At 47.5% G+C, this 26,900-nt stretch overlaps 1 protein-coding gene and 1 pseudogene across 1 annotated transcript; both read right to left on the reverse strand.

Annotated features, from left to right (window-relative positions):
* LOC137144315 (zinc finger protein 850-like) overlaps positions 1-26,900 on the reverse strand; it is a 36,066-nt pseudogene that overhangs the window by 2,451 nt on the left and 6,715 nt on the right.
* On the reverse strand, positions 15,559-21,654 carry LOC137144306 (uncharacterized). The gene is made up of 2 exons (XM_067534526.1): positions 18,649-21,654; positions 15,559-17,726 (listed from the first exon to the last, which is right to left on the reverse strand). The coding sequence occupies exons 1-2, from the start codon at positions 19,397-19,399 to the stop codon at positions 17,530-17,532; spliced, it is 948 nt and encodes a 315-aa protein (XP_067390627.1). The 5' UTR covers positions 19,400-21,654; the 3' UTR covers positions 15,559-17,529.

Raw genomic sequence — 26,900 nt, forward strand, 5'->3', positions numbered from 1 at the left:
CTGAGCTATCTCTTCTTGTATCTTGATACTTTAATACATTTTAACTTGTGTTTTGTGTATCAGATACTAGTCCAGACACCTCAACATTTAGGGTAGTTTAGAGTTAAATGGGAAGCATTTAAAGTTTGTTTCATAGCTTGGGCCATGTTGCCTTTTTTCTATCTTCTTCTAAGTGTGCCTGATTCAGTAACCATTCTGGCTCTGGTTTCTCTTCACAGATCCCAAATTTTAGATAAAAAAAAATATTAATCCAGAGAACTTGTTCTGCCTGTACCTTTATACCTCACCAAATCAGACAGCTCCAGCCCTAACAGTTTACTTGCAAAGTCTTCATAAGCATCTACGCCGCATGTTTTTAACTTAAAAATAAATAGCGAGCTAATGTTGTGCTGATGAAAGTGGAGGAATAACAGTGTAAGCTTTCTGAGACAGAACCATCAGCGAGTACTCGTTCTGTCCTACAAACCCTTGGATGTTTCAATTGGCTTCTCTTCAGCCAGTAGCAGCAAACTAGAATGTAGTGGAGATAGCTAGGATATGAGCAAACTCCTTTTCTTGTCTGATCAGAGGTGATTTCTGCACCCATGTGTCAAAAGCTGGTACACTGCCCTGTTGGCAAGTATTGATCTAGCAAGGCAAGGGTTAAATGGGTTCTGCTGACTTGAAATGTGTGATTGTGACCTAATGGCCCCTCAGTGCCACCTGGAAAGGGGCTACAAGAAAAGCCTGATTCTGATATGTACATTCTGGTTCAACAGAGAATCTTATGAGAGGCCTTAAATGAAGCCAGGGCCATAAGAACGGCCATACTGGGTCAGACCAATGGTCCATCTAGCTCAGTGTCCTGTCTTCCAACAGATGCCAATGCCAGCTTCTTCAGAGGGATTGAACTCAACAGATCCATCCCCTGTTGTCCACACCCAGCTTCTGACAATCAGGCGACTAGGGAATCCAGAGCAAGGGGTTGCATCCCTGACCATCCTGGCTAATAGACATTGATGGACCTGTCCCCCAGGAACTTATCTATTTCTTTTTTGAACCCTGTTCTAGTTTTGGCCTTCACAACATTCCCTGGCAAAGAGTTCCACGAGGTCACTGTGCGATATGTGAAGAAATACTTCCTTTTGTTTTGTTTGTTTTAAACCTGTTGTCTCTTAATTTCCTCGTTCTTGTGTTATGTGAAGGAGTAAATCACATTTCCTTATCCCTTTCTCCACATCAGTCATGGTTGTATAGACCTCTGTCATCCCCCCCTTAGTCATCTCTTTTCCAAGATGAAAAGTCCTAATCTTATTAATCTCTCCTCATACGGAAGCTGTTCCAAACCATTAATCATTTTTATTGCCCTTCCCTATACCTTTTCCAATTTCAACATATCTTTTTAGAGATGGGGTGAGCAGAATGTCACACATTATTCAAGATGTGGGCATACCATGGATTTATAGGCAATATGATACTTTCTGTCTGCTTCTCTATTCCTTTCTTCATGATTCCCAACATTCTGTTTGCTTTTCTGACCATCACTGCACATTGAGTGGATGTTTTCAGAGAAGTATCCACAGTGACTCCAAGATTTCTTTCTTGAGTGGTAACAGCTAATTTAGACCCCATCATGCTGTATGTATAGTTGGGATTATGTTTTCCAAAGTGCATTACTTTGCATTTATCAACATTGAATTTCATCTGCCATTTTGTTGCCCAGTCACCCGGTTTTCTGAGATCGCTTTGTAACTCATCGCAGTCTGCTTCGGACTTAACTATCTTGAGTTATTTTGTGTCATCTTCAAATTTTGCTGCCTCACTGTTTACCCCTTTTCCCAGATCATTTATGAATATGTTGAACAGTGCAGGTACACTATAGACCTCTGGGGGACACCACTCTCCATTCTGAAAACTGACCATTTACTCCTACTCTTTGTTTCCTATATTCTAACCAATTACTGATCCATGGGATGACATTCCCTCTTACCCCAGGACTGTGTACTTTGCTTAAGAGCCTTTTGTGAGGGATCTTGTACTTAGACTTTCAGAAAGCCTTTGATACTATAGCCACTGGATCATCCTTGTCCACATGCTTGTTGATCCCCTCAGAGGATTCTAGTAGATTGGTGAGGTATGATTTCCCTTTACAAAATCCATGCTGATTCTTTCCCAACAAATCATGTTCATCCATGTGTCTAATAATTCTATTCTTTACAAAATTTCAACCAGTTTGCCTGGTACTGAAGCTAGGCTTACTGACCTGTAATTGCCGGAATCTCCTCTGGAGCCTTTTTAAAAATTGGCGTCACATTAACTACCCTCTAGTCACCTGGTACAGAAGCTGATTTAAATTATAGGTTACATACCACAGTTAGAAGTTCTTCAATTTCACATTTGCATTCCTTCAGAACTCTTGGGTGAATGCCACATGGTCCTGGTGACTTGTTACTGTTTAATTTATCAATTTGTTCCTAAACCCCTTTTAATGACACCTCAATCTGTGCAGTTTCTCAGATTTCTCACCTATAAAGAATGGCTTAGGTGTGGGAATCCCCCCCACATCCTCTTCAGTGTAGACCAATGCAAAGAATTCATTTAATTTCTCTGCAGTGCCCTTGTCCTTGAGTGCTCCTTTAGCATCTCTATTGTCCAGCGGCCCCATGGGTTGTTTAGCTGCTTCCTTCTTCTGATGTATTTAAAAATGTTGTTGTTACTTTTTGAGTCTTTGGCTAGTTGCTCTTCAAATTCTTTTCTGGCCTGCCTGATTAAACTTTTACACTTGGCTTGCCAGAGTTTTTGTTTCTTTCTATTTTCCTCAGTAGCATTTAACTTCCAATTTTTAAAGGGAGGGTTTTTTTTTTTTTTTTTTGCCTCTAACCACTTCTTTTACTTTGTGGTTTAGATACGCTGGCACTTTTTACGATGGCCCTCTTATTATATTTTTTTTAAATTTGGGATGTACATTTCATTTGAGCCTCTATTATGGTCTTTTTAAAAAGCTTCCATGCAGCTTGTAGGCATTTCACTTTTGAGATTGTACCCTTTAATCTCTGTTTAATTAACTTCCTCAATTTTGTGGTGTTCCCCTTTCTGAAATAAAATACTACTATGGTGGGTTGTTTTGGTGTCTCCCCCCCCCCCCCCGATCTGAATGTTAAATTTAATTATATTATGGTTGCTATTACCAACAGGTTCAGCTATAGCCACCTCTTGGACCAGGTCCGGTGCTACACTTAGGACTAAAACAAGAATTGCCTCTCTCTTGTGGGTTCCTTGACTAGCTGCTCCAAAAACCAGTCATTTATGGTGTCAAGAATCTTTATCTCTGCATCCTGTCCTGTGATGACATGTACTCAGTCAATAGGGGATAGATGAAACCCCCTATTATTATTATTATTGAGTTTTTTATTTTTATAGCCTCTCTAAGCTCCCTGAGCATTTCACAGTCACTATCACCATCCTGATCAACGAAAGAAGTGCTGGAAAGATGGAACTAAATCAAGGCCTGAAATTCCCCAAATTCTTTCCCACTGAAGTAAGGGGATCAACTCTGCCTGTATATCCCATCCAAACGTTCAGGGGGAAGGGAGTTGAAGGGGGGAGCTACTGCCAGATCTCATTCAGAACGGGTAGGAAGTCATGAGCAACTTCTGCCTTCAGGATACAAACCTGCTGGGGACAATCTAGAACTCTGAGATCTCACGAAGTCTTTGTCAGTAATCCCAGCTGTGTCCTTAACATGCTGACAGTTTTTGAATTGATTTAATGATTCCTCACTTGTGTGGGCACCTTTTGGGATCTGTCTTTCCTCTGAATCATGGAGATCTGAGACCAGCAGCTTTTTGTCTTGTTCCAGATGGGAGATAATATCAGGCGTGAATACTGGAAACTCTGTACGGGGAAAGGAAATCAGGCGAGTTCATGGAAGATATGTCATTAAAAAAAAATCTATTGTTTAAACCGAAACCCATTTTAAAGTACAAATTTGATGAGGCTAGCTCCACAGATGCTCAAATGTGTAGGACACTCTGCCTCAGGACGGACTTAACTAACCCCATCCCTGCTGGGAAAACATACGGCCCGACAACCATCATCAAGGGAGGTCCTAAAAACACAGACTGTAACTCCAGGAGTTAGGATGTGAAGATTGCAGCCAGCAAAGAAACCAGCTGCTTCTTTCTGAGAAAGAGTGGTCCAGAGGAAAAGAGAGAGTCAGAGCAAGGCTGGGAACAGTGACCATGGGTTGGTTGTGAACAGTAAACTAAGCGATAGGAGGGAGTGGGGATGTCACTGAACAGGTTATCTCAGGTGTGCTAGATGTCAGGAAAGCACATTTGGAGGAACTAGGAAACATAGCAAGTCAGGTGTAATGGGAGGGAGAATGAAAACCCCCCAGGGTGTGGAGAAGGCTGGCGAATTAGATGCTATAATTCAGAAGCAACAGACTCTAGTTCATCTGGAAAAGGAGACTATGAAAAATAGGAAATGGGCCACGTGACATCAGGCGGGACTGACTCAAAGATCCAAGATCCCCTGCAGGGAAGGGAGATTGTGGCTGCTGTAGATCGGGTGGGGGAAGTAGCATCTTCAGAGTCTGCAGAGTCACTACCAACCTGTGACATCAAGAAGAAAGAGGGTGACCATTTAGCAAGTGTGAAAAATCGGGAGAGAGGGTGGGGGGAAAATAGGCACCTATATAAGACAAAGCCCCAAATATCGGGACTGTCCTATTTTTTTTTTTTGCTAGGGAAGGGGTCATCTTGTGGCCAGGAGGAATGTGAGGACTGAGAACTGGTGGCTTGGGTCAATGCTTCAGCAATGGACAGCATAGAGTGAAAACAGAGCGAGGGCTGTGTAGGGACTTTGTGTTAATGGGGTGTAATCCGGCAGCTCTAGATCCCCAAAACTTCGTCTCCCACCCTTCCCACCCTCTACCTCTCAATGAAACCACCCTCCCTCTTTCCCAAGTGTCCCTTAGCCTATTCTCCAAACCCCTGTGATGGAGCTGGAGCTTCTCTGTAATACTGGTGAATACTGGATGTTGACCTGGCTACTGGAGTGTTTGCTGTATGAATCTGTTAGTGAAGTTTAACAGGGGGGCAGTAAGGAAAACAAAGAGGAAAGAAAGAAGCATGGCTCAAAATTAGCCACCCTTTTGTAAAGGCTTAAAAATTGTCCTGAGACAATTCCTGAACTATCAGGCTCAATCTTTGAGTGCAGGCCACGTGAAGGAAGCTTCTGTTCACTACATAAGACCTGAACCCAAGTTTTGCCTTAGAGAAGAGAAGACGTTAGACTTTGCGCTACGCAGCCCCTGTGCTCTGTTCCCAGGGTGTCCTGTGGTGGGCAGAGCAGAGCGCTGGTCCGTGTGTCACTGGCATGTTGGGGGGTTGCTGAATCAGGGCAGACTTGAGGTTGCAGTGTAGGGGTGACGTGAACCTTAACTCTTCATTTCCCTGTCTAATAACCAAGGGGACAGGGATCCTTACCTAGCGAGGCCACGTTCTCACGGTTCTCCTGTGTCACGTCTCTGTACAGGGCTCTCTGGCGGGGGTCCAGCAGAGCCCACTCCTCCTCGGTGAAATACACAGCCACTTCCTCGAAGGTCACCGGCCCCTGAAAGAGCAAGAGTCCAGCACTCAGCACCTGCTACCCCCATCACCTCCCCACTATACATGGAGGAGCAGGGACAATCCAACAGACACACACTCAGCCGAATCCCACCCACAGCCTCCTTGGAGCATCCAAGAGGTATTAACTTGAGGGGAGATGGGGGGGCCCCTCAATCCTTCACAACAGACAGAGGGGGGAAGGGTCTTCACTGTCATCACACATGACTTGCCAAAGGCTGACACAGGAGGTGCAGCCCCCAGCAGGTCCAGGGAGAGCACCCGCTTGTAGAAATCCCAACACCCCCCCACTGCCAGCAGCTGGACATCAGGGGATGGGGTATCTCCCCTAATCCTCATGGGTGGGTGCCCCCTTCCTCTGACACAGCAACTCTGGTTAGCGGGTCCATGCTCCAGCACTGAGAGCCTGGCAATTTTTCCCAGCCCAGACCGGTTTGTTCCCTGTCCCACATACAGGGAAATTTCCTCACCCAACTCCCCATGGGTGTATTCCTCCAATCCAGGCCCCAGATTTAACTAGTCCCAGCAGGTTCATCACGCCTTGTCCCCCTCCCTTCCTGCACCCTGTGCATTTCCTGTGCCCCCTCTCACCCTCAGCTCTAACTCCCTGGACGCTCCCACTTCCCGTGTATTCACGGATCCCTCTTGCCTCTATAGGAACCCACCAGCCATTGCCTCATAATCCCCACCTGAGCCAGCTCTGCTGCAGCCACTTCCCTGCCTTGGGCAGGATGGGAGAATCTGGAGTGAGCCATGGTCGTTATTCTGCAGCCTGTCCGGGGGAGAACGGTTATTGGGAACATTTCAGAACAGACTTTCGGTCATTTCTCATCGCGATTCTCACTGGCTCTTTCTCTGCAGAGATGTTTTAGACTTTAATGCTGGGAAACACTCAGTCACTTTGTTGCAGGGCAGAGCCAACCCATCCCACCAGAACTAAACCCACTGAGAACCTTTAAAACTCGACATGGTTCCTGAGGGCAGCAGATTCCCCAGTGAAGGGGGAACTACACAGGGGTAGGGAGCAGGCAAAATCTGTTTACTGATGATACAATAACTGGATCAGAGCAGGTGCTTGTCACCTCACTCCCCACTTATTCCTCCTCACTTTTTCTCTCCCCTCCTGGCTCAGAAATGTGGTTATGGTTGATTCCTAGAGGCCTTCACTATCCTGAAAGAGCTAATCCTGTTTTGGACCCAAATGATACAAAAAATCATGAATTTGGTTTTCATTGAACTTAATATTTCCCAGGGTGGATCCATATCTGCTAAAGCAGCTAGCTGCACATTTCAGACTTGGTCCATATACAATGTGATGCTCTCTTCCAATCCGGGATACAAGACATTGAATGATCTAGTGCAGCATTTCTCAGCTGGAGGGTTGGAACCCCACGGGGTTCATGACAGGCAGCCAGATGGGCTGTGAGATATGGACGGATTTATTAATATCTTAAGCAAAGAAAAATCTCACTCCGCCACTTATTGCCCGTTTCGCCCTCAAGGACAACTGTTCTCGGTCAGCCTCTTGAAATACACATAGGCAGGTTATAGATCAGCCTTGTTATGTGTTTTATTATCTTTTCATACTAAATGTAAGGGGTGAGAAACACACAAACACGCACAACAGCAGCTCCCTCTTTGTGCAAAATGAAAACCCTCATTGCCAGTCTGTATCCAGTATTCCAGCCCCATCATTCAGCCAGAGTCGGTCTATACAGGGTACACCTGGACCACACCCCACCTCAATCACTCATTAAAGCTATCAGACTCCTTGTTGTGTGGTTATTTTGTCTCTGTCTCATCCTGTTTTGCACCATTCAGGGCGTTGTTCCTTTCCCCAAAGGGAAACACATCCCTGAGATCAGGATTCGCTCTGAATCCCTGTCAGACATCACAGCCAGAGGGAATCTGTCAGTCATGGGGCTCACCCAGCCTCACGCTATTCCACAGCTTTCAGGCGCACACGGGGGCTGGAGGCCGTGATGCCCAGTCGCTAACATAGTTATTGGTCGGATATCACCCCATGGCCCGTCAGAGACAGACACGTACCTGTGTCGCTCCCCAGATCCAAGTGCAGAGTCTCTGGGGGAAGGAGAGGACGGGAGAGGTGAGAATTCAGGCCCCCACATGCATGGAGAAGTTCCCATTGGTTATTAATGTAATTGCTTTTAACTACAAGACGGTGACACAAACTGAGGCCAGTAAGACAGTCACTGCAGACAGAGGCAGCCACGCAGGGCTACCCCATGGGGACGGGCAATTGGCTGAGGTGGGGCTGTGAGACGGGCTCAGGCTCTGTGACATCACTGGAGTCCCCGACTCCTCCCAGGGCACGGGTCACTCTAACGAGGGGAGACGCCACCCCCAGACTCCCATTCACCTTTGAAGCCCAGCAGCATCTCCTGCAGGTTGGCACTTGTCAGAGAGAAATCGCCGAGTCTCTTCTCCAGCACCACAAACCCCGGCTCTGGCTTCTTGGATGTCCCGGCCTCCCTGCCAGGAACAGGAGGAGGAGTGAGAAATGGGCCTGATCCTTGTCCCGAGACCCAGCAACCCACAAATCCCAGGACACCTGGATCTGAGCTTTGCAGCCTGAGATGGTTGCTGTTCTGGTGAGTCACCTGCCCTCAGCCCCGTGTTCCGCCTGGGCCCAGAGAGATGGGATGTGGGGAAACTTTGAGGCAAGGAACAAAGACAGGTATAGGGGCTTTTTCTGGCATGCTGTGCTTCTGTGGGAGCAAAGCCACCTCCCACACTGGGATTTTCCAGTAAGAAGGGGCACCAGCATTGGGGTTACATTGAAAGGGAGGAGACAGACCGAAGAGCGGGCGCGTCCCACTCGCTCACTGTGGCCACAGACAGAGCCTGGCTCTTCAGCAGGGAATGAACGTGGGCCTTGAAACACCAAAAGCCCGTCAGCTAATGCAGTAACCCTGCGGTGTGACGCTCAATCGGTGGCGAGGACCGTATTCTGCTGTCCGTTAATTTAGGGCTCTGCACCCCCCTCCGTTCACAGCAGGTTATCCACTGCTTTCAGTGGGACACCCCTGCACCAAGAACAATGGGAGACTCTGCTCTTTGTATAGGAAATAAAACTTTAGCTGCAGTTATTTATTAAGGACTTGATTGTCCTGATCAATATCACTGTGTGTGTAAATAATCACCTCCCCCACACACCGCTTTATAGCCCCTGCTATGTCTTCCCTTTGTTTCCCTTCCTTCCCCACCCTCCTTTCTCTGTTTATCTCTTGCGTCTCTCCTCGGTTCTTTCCTCCCTACAGCAGCCCCTATTCCCACCCCTCAAAGGCTTCCCTCCCGCACCCTCCCCATTCCACCTGCTCAAGTGATCAGCCTGGAGTACTGAATATTGACATTACAGTGTCCTCATTTCAACGGACAGTCCAATCAGATTACCAGAGACAGGAGCATTCACACCTCTCCAAGCCACTGTTTCAGGTTGTTTGCAGACTCCTAAAGGCAACATGGTCTCTCTTTCCATTTGGGAGGGTTTCTTTTTAACCAGGAGGGCTAGAGACTCAGACCTGGTCTACACTAGAGTGTTTTGTCAGAAAAAGGAACCTTTTTTTGACAAAACGCTGCTGGTGTTCACACTGCAATCACACCTCCCCCCATCCCCCACCAACAAAAGTGCCCTGTTTTTTCGACAAAATAAAACCAACCTCGACCAGATGTGCGGGGCTTTTGCCGGCATAGCTAGCGCGATGTGGTGTCAATGTAGACATGCATCCCCTTACATGGGGAGTGGGGCTGGGGCAGTCAAATGGAAAAGAAAGCGGAAGCCGGGCGGCAGGTTCCCCGTTGTGGGGCGAGAAGCCCGGACTGCTTCAAGCTAGGGTGGCTGATTCCCGATCCCAGTTGGAACCCGCAGCCATGTCAATTTCAGGGCTCTGCCAGGGCATTGACCAGGCTGCCCCTGCAGGGAGCGGATGGAGAAACTCACTGACTTTTTGGCTTCGGGCTCCCAGCAGAGAGCAGAGACCAGCAGCATGAAACACGACAATCAGGCCAGGTCTGGCTATATGTCTGACAGCCCCGGTGTGATTCGCTGTCAGACAGAATCTCGGCCTCTAAGGCAGCGTGTCACACCCCAATTCCAAGGGGACCTTCGTATTCAGGGCAGCTACCAAACCTAACAGCCCATGAGGAGAGTGAAACACAGCCAGGGACCTACCTGCTCCCAGTGCTATCAGCACGCTAGAGAGGGAGAAAAAAAAAAGCAGTCAGAGGACTTGTCCGGGGCGGGGGAAGCCTCCTGCTATGCAGGGAGTCACCATGGGAGCCTCTGGTAATTGGTGAATTGCAGACACTCTGGTTCCTGCTCAGAGAGCAGCTGCCGTCTCCCCTGTCCCCACCAGCAGGGCCATTTGCTCTCGGCAGCCCCAGCCATCCCTCCCGGGAGGTTGCCACTGGGCAAGATTCTCCCCCGATGCTCTACAGAAGGACATTTTTTCTCTGCCTTGAGAGTCAAATTCCCCCCAGTGCTGAGAGTCCCACAGCCCCCCTGTCCCAGTAAACCCATTAACCTAAGGTGAGTGGGGCCTTTGGCCTGGGTTGGGACCTCTGAATGGGGGAAAGGATTTCACCCTCAAAGTACCACTGCAGACAGACATTTGCAGGGCAGGAGAGAAGATCCTGGGATTGACGCATCCAGGATTCCCAGGATCCATCCCTGGCTCTGCCACAGACTCACCGTGTGACCGTGGGCAGGGCTCTGCCCCTCCCTCTGCCTCGCTTCCCCCTTTGTCCCACAGGGATCACGCCCCTGAACCCGCTTTGTAAAGTGCTTTGGGGTGTGGGGCGGAGAAGCTCCTATAGAAAAGCTGCCGGTTGTTATTTCAATGACACAGCCTGACCTGCAGGGATCGGCTCAGCGGCTGCTGCTCCTCCTCTCCTCCCCTCTCACTGAGCAGGGAAATCTCCTGGATGCCCTCATCCCTTCTCTTGACAATGGCTCTCTCTAGCTCCTCCAGCTGGGACAGCAGCAGCTGCTCCTGCTCCTCCAGAAACTCCCGCAGCTCCTTCCACACCCAGATGATTTTCTCTCTCTCCGCTTCAGTCTGTTTCTGCAATCAGAGGGAGAGGGCATCTTGGTAACGGAGGAGAATCATACATGTGCCTCCTGGCCCACGGTGCAGTAATTGACCAGATCACGGGGTCTCTTGCACTGGAGGATGGGAAATTCACATAGGCCAGGAAGGATGGAGGGCTCAGTGCAGGGGTGAGCTGTACATCGCCAACAGGAGGGAATCTTCTCCCCAAACCTCATCAAATTGCCCTGAGCCAAACCCTCCATCTCTGCAGCCCGTTTCCTCTCCTTCCTCCCCATGTCCCCTAGGTGCTAGAAAGGACCCGGTCACTGTAACATCCAAACAGCCCTTGAGCAGGGGTCTCTGGGCTAACACAGACTGACACCCACCCAGACCCTCTTGCACCCTAAGGGCATCGTGTCACCCACATGTGTCCGACCCTGCGCTCTCCCTGGGCTCCAGCGGGACGGCTTCATGGCTGGGGCTGGCAGGACAGACCCTGAACTCACCATGTCACCCAGGGCGCTCGGATCCCAGGCCAAGCTGAGGGCAGGGGGCTCTGGGCACCTACCAGCAGCTCCTCGCTTTGCTGCTCCTCCTCGGAAATGGCTGCGTCTCTATCCTTTTGAAGAAGGACCTGATGCTCTCTTGGTGCTTTCTGGAAGAAGCAGGGGAGCAGGGGGGTTACAAGGTAATGCAAACAGCCTCCCAGCTGTCACATTTCAGGGCTCCTCCTGCCCTGCAGATTCCCGTGGAGACTCCCCAGGGCTCTGACTTTTATCCCAGGTCTTGTGCAACATGAGCGAGGAAGTCAGGAGAGGGGGGCAGCGAAAGGGTGGAACAGAGACCAGGTTTTCCTTAAAAAACACAGCAACCCACAAGGCTAACGGGACAGGGGTGCAGCCCAATCCCCCCAGTGCCAAAACATCATAGACGTCTGAACACCCAACCGCAGACTTTGCCCCAGTTTCCCCAGCTCCAGCCCCCAATCGCCAGATTAGATCATAACCCCCCCAAACCAAACACCCCCAGCTCTGCCCCCTACAAACTGACACCCCACAACACATCCGCAGCATCCGCCCTTTCTGGTGCCCCCCCAGCCCATCTATGCCCACCCCCGATAACCCCACCCTCGGCCGTCCCCTCCCCCTCCTTCCTGCCCAGCCGGGGACCCCCGCCCAACCCCCCGCAGTTCAAGACAGCCCCTCTCTGGCCGTGGGGAGCCCGGGACCCCACCCAGGGCAGGGGCGAACCAGCCAGGCGGGGTGGGGGCTGGCCCCTCCCAACCGGATCGTGTCCGCCTCCTGCGTGTCTCCGGTCCCCACCATCCTCAGGACCCTGCCCGCTCCCCGCTGCCCCTGGACCCACCGTGCCGCAGGGCCAGAGCAGCCGCGGAGCTGTGGTCCGGGCCCCGGCCATGGCTCAGCGGCTGCAGACAGACACACAAAGGGGCCTGGCTGGGAGAGGAGGAGGCGGCTCCAGCCAGGGGATTGGCTCAGTCCCACTGGGCCCCGCGCAGGGTGTCTGTGACACTCGGGGACTGGAGCTGCGGCCCAGACAAAAAGTTAAATCAAGCCCTGGAGGAAATCAATTGCCCAGGGTGTTTGTGGCATCTCCGTCATTGGCCCTGCAGCTGTCCAAACAGAGGGCCCATGAAATACAGTCCAGTCTCGGCAGGGTCCATCTGCCTCTGCAGGGCCCAGTGGCTCCCGTGCCAGGGTTCTCTTCTCTTCACCAACTGTTCCTTCCTCAGCGGTATACTGTTCATTTGTCCTGGTTGAATTTCATCCTATTTACTTCTGACCATTTCTCCAGTTTGTCCAGATGATTTTGTATTTTTTCCCTAGACTCCAAAGCACTTGCAAGCCCTCCCAGCTTGGTATCATCCACAAACTTTATAAGTGAACTCTCTGTCCCATTCTCGAAATCAATGATGCAGCTATTGAACAGAACCAGGCCCAGCACGGAGCTCTGAAGCACCCCACCTGATATGCCCGTTGAGTTTGATGGTGAACCACTGATAACTACCCTCTGAGAACAGTTTTCCAACCAGTTCTACACCCACTTTATACTATCTCTATCTAGGCTATATTTCCCTAGTTTATTTATAAGAAGGACATGCTAGACAGTATCAAAAGCCTTACTAAAGTCAAGATATACCACATCTACCATTCCCCCTACCAACAAGTCTTACTGCCCTGTGAAGAAAAGCTTTTAGATTGGCTTTACATAAATTTGTTCTTGAAAAATCCCTGCTGTTACTTATCACCTTATTGTCTTCAAATGGATTGTTTAATTATTTGCTCCATTATCTTTCTGGATACTGAAGTTAATCTGACTGGTCTGTAATTACCCAGGGTTACCCTTATTTCAGATTGGCACTATATTTGTCCTTTTCCAAACCTCTGGAATCTCTCCCATCTTCCAAGACTTTTCAAAGATAATCGCTAATGGCTCAGATATCTCCTTAGTCAGTTCCTTGAGTATTGTAGGATGTATTTTATGAGGCCCTGGTGACACAGGAAGACAGATGAAGACATCTATGTAGCTGTGAAATTCTCTGGAAAACTGTGTCACATCCACTCATCAACCTCAGTTTGAGCCCAGGCTTAATGTGTTATCCATAGATCTGGGCACTAAACTCTTCTTCTTGTGAAGGGAAGTTGGGTAGTGGAAGAACAGATGTAGACTGAATGGATACACACATGGGCAGAGCACATGAGGAGGGAGAGATTTCTCATCTGTATCTGAGGCAGGTTGAATGGGAAATGAACAGCCCTCGCTCTCTAAAGCCTAAGCACATTGAAACTCTGGAGGCAGCAGAACTAGAATTTGTTACTAGAAGAAAGTCAGACCAATGGGGAGAAGTTAACTATAAAGCAGAGGTTGCATGGAAACAGTGTTCGCTCTCTGGGGCCTGGGAAGGGGAATAAATCTCCTAACTTCTTCCTGTGAACTCAACTGGCTTTTCTTCTTCTTCTTCTTCACCTTTATAATAAACACACCCAGGCTGGAGGCTTGAAACCTTTCCCCTTAGAGAATGGCAGTCAGTTACTTTCTTTTGCTACCTCTCACCTTGGTTAATGCCGAGTTAGGTTTGCCTGAGGGAGATGTTGTTCCTTTCAGAACCTTAACAGCAGCAAAATTCAAACTTTTGTAAAGCAGGAAACACACAGTTAAGGTCGCCCACACGACCTTAACTCTTCAGCAATGCCTCAATATGCCCTGTTAATATTCGTACATTTACTTTGCCACCACCACACCCGCTGAAACATACAGGTTCTTCACCTCCATTAACAACCCTTCAAATAAAACCTCAAATTTCATCTGGGCCTGACTAGGCACGGCCAGCCAGCCAGGGGCACAGAGAGGGTCTAGCCATGACAAGGATGGCAGAGCAAACCACCTCCTCCCTGAAAATACTCAGAGACACTGTCCAAACTATAGCACCCAATTCCTCGGAAGGTCCTTGGAAGGCATCTACCGTTTCTCACTTTGCCATCTGCAACTTTGGATCCTGGAGGACTATTGCTCCCAATCTAATCACATCATTCCTTGGAATAGTAATCAATGCCACAGAGCTTGGGAGTGGTGTTAGAAAAACTGTTTTACCTGGGTCATAGCTTCTTCTCTAGGGTGAAAATGAACAAGTGGGTGCCTGCTGTTTCTACCTGAGTTCTTGCAAATCCTTAGCCTTGGCCAGGGAACATTTACATTTCTCTGTAGTAGAATCATTTACAAACCAACCCAAATCTTAGCCATTTTAGTGAAGACTGGTGTCTCAAACATGCCCAGTTTTTATTTCTTTAAACTGGTGTCAAAGGTCTAAGTTAGGAACCAGACACAGGCCTAGACCAGAATCTCAATTTGTTTCTCAAAGAAAATAGTTATTTTTCTGCAGCTGTCTCACATTCAACACTGGTTTCATTTTATACACAATTACAACACTTACAAAAGATTATTTTCATCAAAGAATCACTTCTATTTCCTCCACATCTGCAGAGTTCAGGACAGCATTTCCTAATTCACAAGTTTAGCCAAGTGACATCTTCTAAGCTAACATCCTGTAGGGCCTGGGACACAACCGTTTAAGGACCAAATACAAGGGGATTTTGCATAGTTACGTACATAGTTTGTATAGTTACATAGTTTGCATAGTTACAGAGTTACAATTTTGGAATTCTCTCATTTCAAAACACTGTTCTTTCTTTGTTAGCATGTCCAATAGCTTGGAGCATTCTCTCCTGTTGACTGAACTGCACTTGGACTTTCTCCATATCTTAGAATCATAGAAGATTAGGGTGGGAAAGGACCTCAAGAGGTATCTAGTTCAACCCCCTGCTCATCATCATCATCACGGTAGGGTGGGAATATAGCAAAATCAAAACAGACTATGGCCTGGTCTACACTGCCGGTGGCGTCGATGGGAGATACACAAGCTCTGTACTGAAACTTGCGTATTTCCCGTCGATTTACTAACTTTCACTTACCATGGCATCTTCACAGTGCTGTGTCAACAGGAAACGCCCTCCGGTTAATGCAGCGCTATCCTTTTTGAGGTGGGGGGTGTGGGTTGGGAGCCGTGGGGATTTACTGCATCGGCTGGAAAGTACTTCTGGGATCAATTTTGCAGTTCTCCACTGCCTGCTTAATCAATCCCACTACGTTGATTCGTGGAGCCTGTAGCCTGATTTTGGGTGTATTAGTTATTTAATAGGGTTATAGGCTCACCAATTGATCTGATCAGAAGATAATGAGGTTCTTGTCCCTGAAACAGGTTCCAGATGAGTTTATAGGGACCCTGGGGTGCACAACAGGAAGATTCTTAGTGATAACCAAATTTGTATAATTTTATAAACTTTTATTAAGATAACATAAAATGATAGACAAATGACTGATATAGAGAAAATGAACAATCAAATGGATAATGGATAATACAATCTTAATTTTAGAGACTCATATGGTATATATATTTCTACGATATGCTTTGGATTAATATACTCACACCCTTCCCTGATGACCCGGTTGAGAGAGATGTCTGGTTCTTCAACTCTTTAGTAGAGGGGTGGAGTAGGCAATGCTTGAGAGCTAAGAACTATAAGACTAAGACTAACACTACAAATAATACCAAGTATAAATGAAGAATAAAAATCTTAACACTAACTAAAGAAACTTCAAGCAGGAGTAGCTGACGATCGATCACCCCAAATAGCACGATTTGCCCCTTCTTATACCCCAAAAATATGGGTCCTACTTCTAAGTCCAAACTTGGATTTACCACACCCAAACTATTGGGGTACACATATTCTATAGGCTGGCAGGTTCATGACATATCCACATCCTTTCCAGATGGTTCCAGATAGTCTGTTCATCTCACCTTTGTTATTTTTGGCCCCTTGTGGGTTCTGTGGTGTACTTGTAAAGTTCTCTTGGGGCCTAACCTGTGACAGCCCCCCCCCCCCCCTGTTTTGATGCCTCCTGACTTATCTAGGGTAAAGGTCCCGAATATATGTATGCTAACTGCATATCTGTCATACAGGATGTGGCCTGTAAGGTACCTTGCATTACAGCAAAATTTATAACTCTATTATAATCAAACAATCATACTTAAATCTATAAGAAAAGATATATCTCTATATAATGCAAGCAAGCAGGCTAGTCCTATGGGCTACAAGCCTGGCACAGTGGAATCAGTGTAGACCTACCCTATTTTACCAAATGGTAATTTGTTTCAAAGTCCACAATAAATCTGTTATTTTCAGTCAAAGAAAACTAGTATTCATTTATGTAACCAAACAGCCTCCAGGGAATGAGAGGAAAACCCACCTCTGTAAGAGGTATAATACCCTTTTGGTTTCACAGAAAGTTAAATTGCACAGAAGGAGACATCTGATGACTCAGAATCAGGACAACCAATTCTCCCATCATGTTCTGCGCTCATCCTTTGAAACCTGCTTCACTCCATGCAGTTCATAATTGTAGAGTCATGTTATTTAGGAAAGTTTTAGCATCATCATCATGGGAAAAAACAGCCAGCCTTCCCATCTACAAACAATCCCAACTCAGAAGGAGAAAGACAAGAAGTGGCTTTGCCAAAAGATGAAAAATGGGGTTTAAACTCAGAATGATCCGCACTGATTTAGATCCATTAAAATTTCTCCTTCTAGGTGCGACGTTTCCCTAGTGCAATCTGGACTGGTGAACCACTGTGTCACCCCAATCCCCCACTCCTGGAGCCCATCTCATTCTTCTTTGCTGTGAGAACCCCTACCTCCTGGGCAGCTCAGACACAGCGTATAGGAAGCAAGTGGCTCCTAACCAAGTGGGTGAGTGGTTCTAGCCAGCCAGTCTTTGGATTATGCAATAGAATGACCCCAGTCAATTCCCCCAGTCCCAGATGCAACCCTAGGAACCTCCATCTTACAATGCAAGCTCATATGTGTTCATCAGTTTAACAAAGAAATTGATATGCACCAGCCTCGTCTCGTCAAATGGAGCCTGCAATGCACCTTACACACTGCTTCAGGTAAAATAAACAAATTTATTAACTACAGAAGAATTATAAGTGATTATAAATCAGAGGAGAGCAAGTCAGGTTTAGTCAAAATAATCAAAAGCCAAGCGAATTCTAAGCTAAGCTTAACATTTTCAGCAACCGTAGAAACTCAGATGATTCTCACCAGAGGCTGGCTGACTTCCTTCCAGCCAGGCTCCCCCCTTGGGTCAGCACTTCAGATGCTTGGTGATGTTTGTAGATGGAGGTGGAAGAGAGAGAGACACTGGCAAAATGTCTCCTTTTTTAAAATGTTCCTTCTCCCCCAGGTCAGGTGACAAACAATGTCCATGCACAGTTTCCTCCATGCCCTGAGTCAGTGGACTCCTTTGATGGTTCCCTTGCTGACGTGTAGGCCAGTCCTTTCTTCCTGGAATGCGGAGCTGGGTTTGGCTGCGGAGGCGTTCATTAGCTCATTAAACATGTCATTCCAGAGTTTTTTTTTCCACCTTCTCTGCGACAGGCATTTTGCAGGAGTATGAGACGGTGGGGTGTTGAAAGCCACGTTGTCCACTGTGAGGGAAGCAAAGCACAAGGTACCTATTGTTAACTCATCCAATGGACAAAAAGCAATGTTACAACATAAAAATAAGTCCCCTGAACATTCCCAAGGGAAGGCTACAACCACATTCCATTGTATGACTATTGCAGGGGTTGGAGAGCTGTTCCAGCCATGGTAAGTAAGGGGTGAGTGCATCTATGTTAGGGAAATCCCCGGGGCCCATGCTGCACAAGTCCATGCTTCCTAGAGCAGCATGGATGTTGGGCTCCCAACTGATCAAGCTTTTAACAGGCAGTAGAAAGGGTGAGGGGTGGGTACGGGTTAACCGTCTCTGGAAGAAAAAAAATGGGAACTCATTTGCGGATGCTCAAGGCCATAGCAACGACGTCCTACTTAGGGACTTGCGGTGTGCTGAACCAAGAAAGCATCCCCGACTGTGCAATAACACACACTTTAAAAAGCTTTCTTGGTCGGGTACTGTAAATGTGCGCCATTTTCCCTAGGAAACCATGAGTGATATCATCCTGCTGAGGGTCACGGAGGCGGAAAGGGAGGATTTGCTGCAAGCATCTGGCTACAGGCCTGGCCCTTATGCTGCTATGCTGTGTTCCGTGATGATGCCTGCACAATTAATAACAGAGTGGCAGGGGAAAGTGTCCTATCGCAGTGGAAGAAATAAGACTGCCTTCCCAAGAAACCTCCTCCAGAGGACTGCAGAGTATCTGCATGAAAGCTTCCTGGAGATATGCCATGGAGGTTTCTCGGAGCATCCCTGTGCACATAAATAATCGTTTCTGGGGTGAACCCAATGCTTAAGCACACCAAGTATGAGGAAGCACAGCCCCACTGCCACACATCCCATTTTTTCCTGCTGGTACAAAATTCTGGACTGGGGATATAACCAAAGACATGCAATTTGCAGTACATACTCACCATATGTACCTTCCCCAGCATCCCGATCAGTCACAGTTTCCTGCCTCTGGGTGGGCTGCTCCTGTGTTGCAACTAGCTCCTTACTTTCAGGGAGAAGGGATACCCCACTCACTTGCCCCCTGTTCTCCTCCTCATCATCCTCCTCTTCATCCACAGACTCATCCCCATTCATCCTGGCCTCGGATTCCCCCAAGGTATCAATGCTGCATGGTGGCACAATGGTGGGGTCTCTTCCAAGAATTGCATGCAGCTCCTCGTAAAAGCAGCATGTTTTGAGTGAGGAGCCAGAACAGCTGTTAGCTTCCCTAATTTTATGATAAGCCTGCCTCAGCACTTTGATCTTCATGCAGCACTGCTGGGCGTCCCTGTTGTGCCCCTTCTCCAATATGCCATGAGATACCTTCTCATAGATATCCACATCTCTTTTGCTTACTCGGAGCTGATCCAGAACAGACTCTTCGCCCCGCAGACCGATGAGATACAAGACCTCAGGTCGACTGCAGGCTGGAGCGTGTTTAAGGTGTGTAGTCACCATGATCAGTTGTGCTGACAAGCTCTCTCCACACTGATTAAACAAGAAATGGGAATGCAAAATTTCCCGGGCCTTGCAGGGTGGAACTGTTTCCTGTTTACATGGCCACAGTGCAGAAGAGTGCGAATGTGCAGAGTGGTTGGAACAGAGCATTATGGGATACCTTCGGGAGGCCAATGACGTCGATTTACGTTGCGCTCTGCCGACAATGATTCTCATTCAACCCACAGAATCCGACTTCAGCGCGATGCCACTTGTGGAGGTGGTTTTATTAAGTCGAATTTTACCGCGATTTAGGTCGGTGGAACTGACATGCCAGTGGAGATTCAGGTTTTAGGTGGTCGATGTAAGCCACGTTACGTCGACCTCCATTGTCAGTGTAGACCAGCCCTATCATGATAACAACAATGTTCAGTACGTCATGAGCATTCCAAAAACATCTTCCACGACATACTTTGCATCAAACAATATACAATTACACAATGAGGATGATCATGGGGGTGGGGTTGTCACACCATGTCTGGGACACTTTCACCTCCAATCCTAATGAATCTCATTTAGGATCAAAGAAATCAAACCATGATTCCCAAGCACCAAGAGCTCACAACACTGTGTTATGGGAAACTACAGGAGATGGAAGGATAGAATGCGAAGAAGATAAATTCCTCAGTAACGCTGCTGGCATGAAGGGAAAGGAGGAAATCCCTCTGACAACACCCCATTGTCTTCAACTATCACAAAATTTGCTATAGGCATATTTTAAATGAGAAAATGGTACCAAAAATAACTGACGTTCACCACAAGCCATGGCCATGTGAGAACAAATGGGAATGAGGGAATTTGCTTTGCTGTGAAAGGAACATGTGACAGAGTTCCCCAGGATCGGGGCTCTGGACCCATGCGGGGCGCAGCCAGTCAGGACTCTAGTGCTTCAGAATCTGCCCCCTTGGGTCTCCACACACCTGTGCAGCTGCCTCCTGAATCTGACCTCAGAGAGTTCAGCCCTGCTGCTCTGCCTGAGCTCCCCCTGTGTGCCTCCTGGATGGGACCCTGGGGAGCTCTTCCACACCTCCAAAGGGGCCATGCCCCCTGCCTCACAGTCAGAAGCGATTCACAGCCAGTGTGGGAGTTGGACAGGTTTATTAGTTCTCAGGATCAGAGCATAGAAAGACTTTGTTAGCAGCTTAATTAGAAGTTACAGCAACAACCAACTGGAGAGCCTCAGAGCCCCCACTCGTGGACCCTACGGCCCCCGACCTCTCTTCCACCCAGTCATACCGCCAGACTTGTCCTCTTACCCCTCCCCAGTACTTTGTCTCCTTCCTGGGCAAGATGGTCTCCACCTGCCGCAACCTGTTACAGCTGGCTGACCCAGGAGGGAAAAGGGGTCTGGTTTGTGTAGGTGTTGCTGGGGAAGGTCCATCCACTCTGCACTGGCTACTGCAATAATCACACACCCAGCTCCCATCACCGAAAAACACGAGTAACATATGGGGGAAACTGAGGCACACAAACAGCACTCAGAGAAAACCCCTAGAATATCTCCACTTCATCGCAGAACAGTGGAAAGGAGGTTTCTTTAGACAAAGAAGAGTGATGGAGCTTAGGGGAGCTTATGAGTAAATATGCTAGACAACCCCTGCTACTATACATGGGCTATAACTTTACTGCAGGAATAGTTGTGGTTCTGCATCAAGCTAGCTAACTCCAAGGAAAATCCTAGTAGAATTGAGGCCCAGGTAATTTTATCTCCATAGAGCTAGTTGAGGTTACCCCTGTTGTTCCCCAAAATTTAACATTCCTGCGTGTACCCCAAAATGTAACAGCGTTGCTGTCAGCCATTCTATGTGTTCAGCCATGGCGAGCTGTAAACCACATAGCAAGAGATAATCTTAGGTCCTAAAAGGCAAGGCAGTGCAGCTGGTGCTAATTAAAATTAAAAAAATTAATGATTCTTAAAAAGGTTTAAACAGCTGTGCCTGGTTTTATGTGCCTCTAACCTATACGTTTTATTATTGTTGTAACTGAAAATGCTTTAATAATTGAAAAAGTTTAACAAAATTAAAAAAATTGGGAACCCATAAGGAGGTTCTATAGTAACCCACTATATGTTACGTGCTTTGTTCAAGTTAGAAATTTAAAAAAAAATCATTTTAAAAGCAGGGCTTGACAAACCCCGGTTGCCAGGTCACCATGGCGCCTAGAAATTTAGTTCTAGCGCCTAGTATTTCTCGTGGGGAGCAGCCACCGTGCTCCGGCCAGGGCGCCCATGTGGCAGGGCCAGGAAGGGAGAGCGCTGTTGCTACTGCACTCCAGTCAGGGTGTCCCATTGCTGGGCCCACGTTGTGGGAGAGGGGCGGGGCCAGGAGAGTGGCTGCCACGCTCCGGCCAGGGTGCCTCCCTGCTGGACCCATGTTGTGTGGCTCCTTAATTTTTGGGCTGGCTCCTAGCTTGAAAACAAATTTGTTGAGCCCTCTTTTAAAGCAATCTGAGAAAACTTTTCTTTGGACAAAAATCTAACACCTAAACGCCCCAGCTGCCAGACAGAAGGAGGGCTCCTGAAAGCCTGGTTGTCAATTCCTCAAAATCATTTAAAATTTTCGTAAATACAAATGTTTAAAATGCTCTAAACCTACTATTGCAGCATATGTGGGTATATGTGTGTGTTTTAGATCTAATACAAAAGTAATTTCAGGGAAAAGCACTCCTGTTTGTGCCGATCATTTATCAAACAAAAAAGCTGTGTCCCCATTAATTTATTCCTAACTCCGTCTAAAGAAAAACACAGTGAAGTTACCACTGCTTTGGTTCTAAAATCCCTGAGTAACACTGCCGCCCCAACCTGGAGTTCCTAGACATTCCTGGTAGGAGGGACACATGCTCCCATGCCACATAGAACAAGGGAGCTGATACAAAGGAGCACAGAATTCACCCAAAAATGGTGAGCTAGAAGAGAGAAAATGGGACAACCCACCTGGGGGACCCGAGAGACAACATACATAGTTCAAATAGTTCAAAGAGCCTTTAAGAGGGAATTACAAAATCATTTTTTTAGAAGAAAAAAATGTATCAGCAGCCCAAGTGAGGACTTTATGGTATTTATTTCTCTTGCAAATTCTCTGATGATATAAGTAGGCACTGAGATCTGATCAAAGCTTTTCCAACACTCAGAGCATCTAGTGTGTCTGTGAGATGTGGATCCTCTGATGTCTAATAGGGTTTGAGGTCTGAGTGAAGTTTTTCCCACACTCACAGCATTCATAAGGTCTGTCTTCCATATGGAATTTCTGATGTTTAATAAGTGATAAGCGGTCAATGAAGTTTTTCCCGCATTCACAAGGTTGCTCTCCTGTGTGGATTTTCTGATGTGTTAAGAGGTTTGACCTGTGAGTGAAGCTTTTCCCAAACTTATAGTGTCTCTCTTCTGTGTGGATTCGCTGATGTTTCATGAGTGCTGAGCTGCTATTGAGGTTTTTCCAACACTCACAGCATTCATTGGGTCTCTCCCCCGTGTGGATCCTCTGATGTTCAATAAGGAGTAAGCTGTCTCTGAAGCTTTTCTTGCACTCAGGGCATTCGTAGGGTCTCTCTCTCTTGTATGGATTCTCCAATGTTTAATAAGGGATGATCTCCGAGGAAAGTTTTTCCCGCACTCACTGCACTCGTAGGGTCTCTCTCCACTGTGTATTCTCTGATGTCTAATAAGGTTTGGTCTCCAACTGAAGTTTTTCCCGCACTCAGGGCATTCATAGGGTCGCTCTCCTGTGTGGGTTTTCTGATGTTTAATAAAGTCTGAGCGACGAGTGAAGCTTTTCCCGCACTCACAGCATTTATAGGGTCTCTCTCCTGTGTGGATTCTCTGATGTTCAATAAGGAGTGAGCTGGCTCTGAAGCTTTTTCCACACTCAGGGCATTCGTAGGGTCTCTCTCCCGTATGGATGCTCTGGTGTGTTATGAGGTATTTGCTGTGAGTGAAGGTTTTCCCGCACTCACAACACTCGTAGGGTCTCTCTCCCGAGTGGATTCTCTGATGTATTATGAGGTTTGAACTCAGAGTGAAGGTTTTCCCACACTCACTGCATTTGTAAGGTCTGTCTCCCATATGGATTCTCTGATGTTTCTTAAGTGATGAGCTGTGTCTGAAGTTTTTCCCGCACTCAGAGCACCCATATGGTCTCTCTCCTGTGTGGATTCTCTGATGTACATTAAGGCTTGAGCGCCTCGTGAAGCTTTCTCCACACTCCGCACATCCATAGGATCGCGCCCCAGTGTGGATTCTCTGATGTCTCATAAGGCCTGAGCTCTGTGTGAAGCTTTTCCTGAACTCATACCGTTCATGGGGTCTCTCTCTTGTGTGGATTTCCCTATGTCTAATAAGGTTTGAGGTCTGAGTGAAGTTTTTCCCGCACTCACTGCATTTGTAGGGTTTCTCTCCGGTGTGTATTCTCTGATGTCTAATAAGGTCTGAGGGGTTACGGAAAGTTTTCCTACACTCAGAGCATTTGTTTCTCTGTTTTGCATGGGTCTTCTGCTGGGCTGCAGTTTCCTTGATGGACTTGTGAGGTCCAGAACTATTAATGGATTTATTCATTTCCTCCCTTGGCTTGTTTCCCTGCCTCTTCTCTGCCCTGTGCTGACTCTCACCATCTTTTCCCTGCTCAGGATTCCTGGATGCATTCTCTTTAGTGATTTCCAATAATGCCCTGTGTTGTTCAACTTGCTCAACATCTTCCTGTTGAGATTTCTGCTCCTCATTCTCACTCAGCATCCCATCACCTGCTGAGAGAAACAGGAATGGAAAAGGGGATACCAAACATTGTTGGAAATTGGCTGTGGTGGAAGAAAGAATGCCAGAACTGCCTCATGTTCTGGCAATCTCTAATCTCTAGTGCTTCAAGGACACTACCTCCATGCTTTTAAAAATTGGCATCACATTAGCTATCCTCCAGTCATCTGGTAGAGAAGCTGATTTAAGTGATAGGTTACATAACGCAGTTAGTAGCTCTGCAATTTCATATTTGAGCTCCTTCAGATCTCCTGGGTGGATACTATCTGCCCCTGGTGACTTATTACTGTTTTATTTATTATTTTGTTCCAAAACCTCTTCTAATGATGCCTCAATCTGGGACAGTTCCCCAGATTTGTCACCTAAAAAGAATGGCTCAGGTTTGGGGATCTCCCTCACATCCGCTGCAGTGAAGACGAAGGCACAGAATTCATTTAGTTTATCCACAGTGGACTTATCATCTTTGAGTTGCACCTCCATTGTCCAGTGGCCCCACTGTTTGTTTAGCAAGCTTCCTGCTTCTGATGTACTTTAAAAAATATTTTGTTGTTACTTTTTGAGTCTTTGGCTTGTAGGTCTTCAAATTTTGAATTGATTTAATTATTCCTCACCTGTGCAGTCCCCTGTCCGTCTCTCTCTTTCCTCTGAATCATGGGGATCTGGGACACACGGCTCATTGCCTTGTTCCAGAGGGGTGATCACATCAGGTGTGAGAACTGGAAACTCTGCACAGGGAAAGAAAATCAAAGGGGTTCATTGGAGATTTGTCACAAAAATGTCTATTATTTCAACCACCGACCATTTTAAAGTAGCAAGATGCTGAGGATAACTCCTCCGATGTCCTCCTAGGACGTTCTGTTTAAAGAGGGATTTAACTAAATCCATCTCTGCTGGGAAAACGTACGGCCTGACAATCATCAACCAAGTGAGTCCTAAACACACAGACTGTAACTCCAGGAGTGAGGAAGTGAACATTGCAGCCAGCAAGGAAAACACCTGCTTCTTTCTGAGAAAGAGTGGTCCAGAGGAAAAGAGAGAGTCAGAGCAAGGCTGGGAACAGTGACCATGGGTTGGTTGTGAACAGTAAACTAAGCGATAGGAGGGAGTGGGGATGTCACTGAACAGGTTATCTCAGGTGTGCTAGATGTCAGGAAAGCACATTTGGAGGAACTAGGAAACATAGCAAGTCAGGTGTAATGGGAGGGAGAATGAAAACCCCCCAGGGTGTGAAGAAGGCTGGGAAATTAGATGCTATAATTCAGGAGCAGCAGACTCTAGTTTGTCTGGAAAAGGAGACTATGAAAAATAGGAAATGGGCCACGTGACATCAGGCGGGACTGACTCAAAGATCCAAGAGCCCCTGAGGGGAAGGGAGATTGTGGCTGCTGTAGATAGGGAGGGGAAAGTAGCATCTTCTGAGTCCGTCACTACCAACCTATGACATCAAGAAGAAAGAGGGTGACCAGATAGCAAGTGTGAAAAATCGGGACAGAGGGTGGGGGGGAAATAGGCACCTATGTAAGACAAAGCCCCAAATATCGGGACTGTCCTATAAAATCTGGACATCTGGTCACCGTACCTAGAAAGAGCCCCTCCCCCCCCCTTTTTGCCAGGGAAGGGTTCATCTTGTGGCCGGGAGGAATGTGAGGACTGAGAACTGGTGGCTGTGGTCACAGCAGGCAGGGAAGAGGTGAGTGGTGGTGGGGGGCACTGAGGAATGGATAGAGAAGAGTGAGGGCTGTGTAGGCACTTTGTCTTAATGGGGTGCAATCTGGCAGCTCCAGATCCCCAAAACTTCATCCTCCCACTCCCTCCCCCTCCGTTACCTCTCAATGAAACCATCCCTCCTTCTTTCCCAAGTGTCCCTTAGCCTATTCTCCAAACCCCTGTGATGGAGCTGTAAAACTCTCTGTAATACTGGTGAATACTGGCTGTTGACCTGGCTACTGGGATGTTTGCTTTATGAATATGTTAGTGAAGTTTAGTAGGGGGGTGGTAAGGAAAGCAAACAGGAAGGGAAGAACCATGCCTCAAAATTAGCCACCCTTTGGTGAAGACTTAAAAACTGTCCTGAGACAATTCCTGAACTATCAGCATTTCCTGTTCTCTCTCCTAGTTCCAGCTAACATGCAGAACTGGGGAAGATGAGCAGAGCTAAAGTCTGGACCAAATTGGAGCAGTGTAAAAAGGGACTACATCTCAAGAGGGGGGATGGCTGCTCAGGTCATTGTGAAGGGGAAAGAGACAGAGACACGGGGGGCCCAATGGGGTGTCTGAAGAACTTAGATCTGTGAGACCGGACCTATGTCTGAGCCTGTAACCAGCTCCTGCGGTGACCTCTTTAGCATGCCATGTGCCAAGGACCCACAAATTTCTACAGGGACAGGCCCACGACATTTAAGTCTGTGAAATCCGGCCTTCATGCCCCAGCTAACCCTGTCTCTCTCCATGGCTCCCTGCAGTGAATGCAGCCTAGCCAGTCTCCTGCTGGGCCCTTGTACTCATTGCTCAGGGTGCAATGCTCTCCTGGAGAATTTGGGGGGACACCAGGCAGCCTCTCAAAACAGAGAAGGGTTTACTCTTCGACTGGAACCCAGAATCAGGGAGAATCACTTGGTTTAGCCCAGAGCAGCAAAATTTAAGGCACAGTCCACACACTGTCCAGGCCAGGGCAAGTAGCCATACACGCTGGTTTGGAGCCCGTTTTCATCTGTCTCGCTGTCAGTCGCAGGAAAGAGCCCTGTGCCCCTTGGTGAAACAGGAGCAAAAACATGAGCAAGAGAAATTCTTCAAATGGCAAATCCTCCATTTTGCTGGTTCCGGTGGCTGGGTATGTACAGAGCCAAAGGACAGCTCACCAGAATGCGTCTGTGTGATGTGTGGTCATAGGGGTAGAGTGACGGCAGTGACTCAGAAGGAATCCTTAAGGGGGAG

This window comes from Emydura macquarii, unplaced genomic scaffold (assembly GCF_026122565.2).
Source record: "Emydura macquarii macquarii isolate MOO-44397 ecotype Brisbane River unplaced genomic scaffold, CSIRO-AGI_Emac_v2 contig_3450, whole genome shotgun sequence".
NCBI lineage: Eukaryota > Metazoa > Chordata > Testudines > Chelidae > Emydura > Emydura macquarii.

Bases quoted from the DNA above. Each gene is read 5' to 3' on its own strand.
- LOC137144306 (XM_067534526.1), bottom strand. From the start codon at position 19,399: ATGAGAATCATTGTCGGCAGAGCGCAACGTAAATCGACGTCATTGGCC. The intron at 17,727-18,648 runs GTGAGTATGTAC...CTTCCCTCACAG, and splicing joins TGCTGGGGAAGGTACATATG to TGGACAACGTGGCTTTCAAC.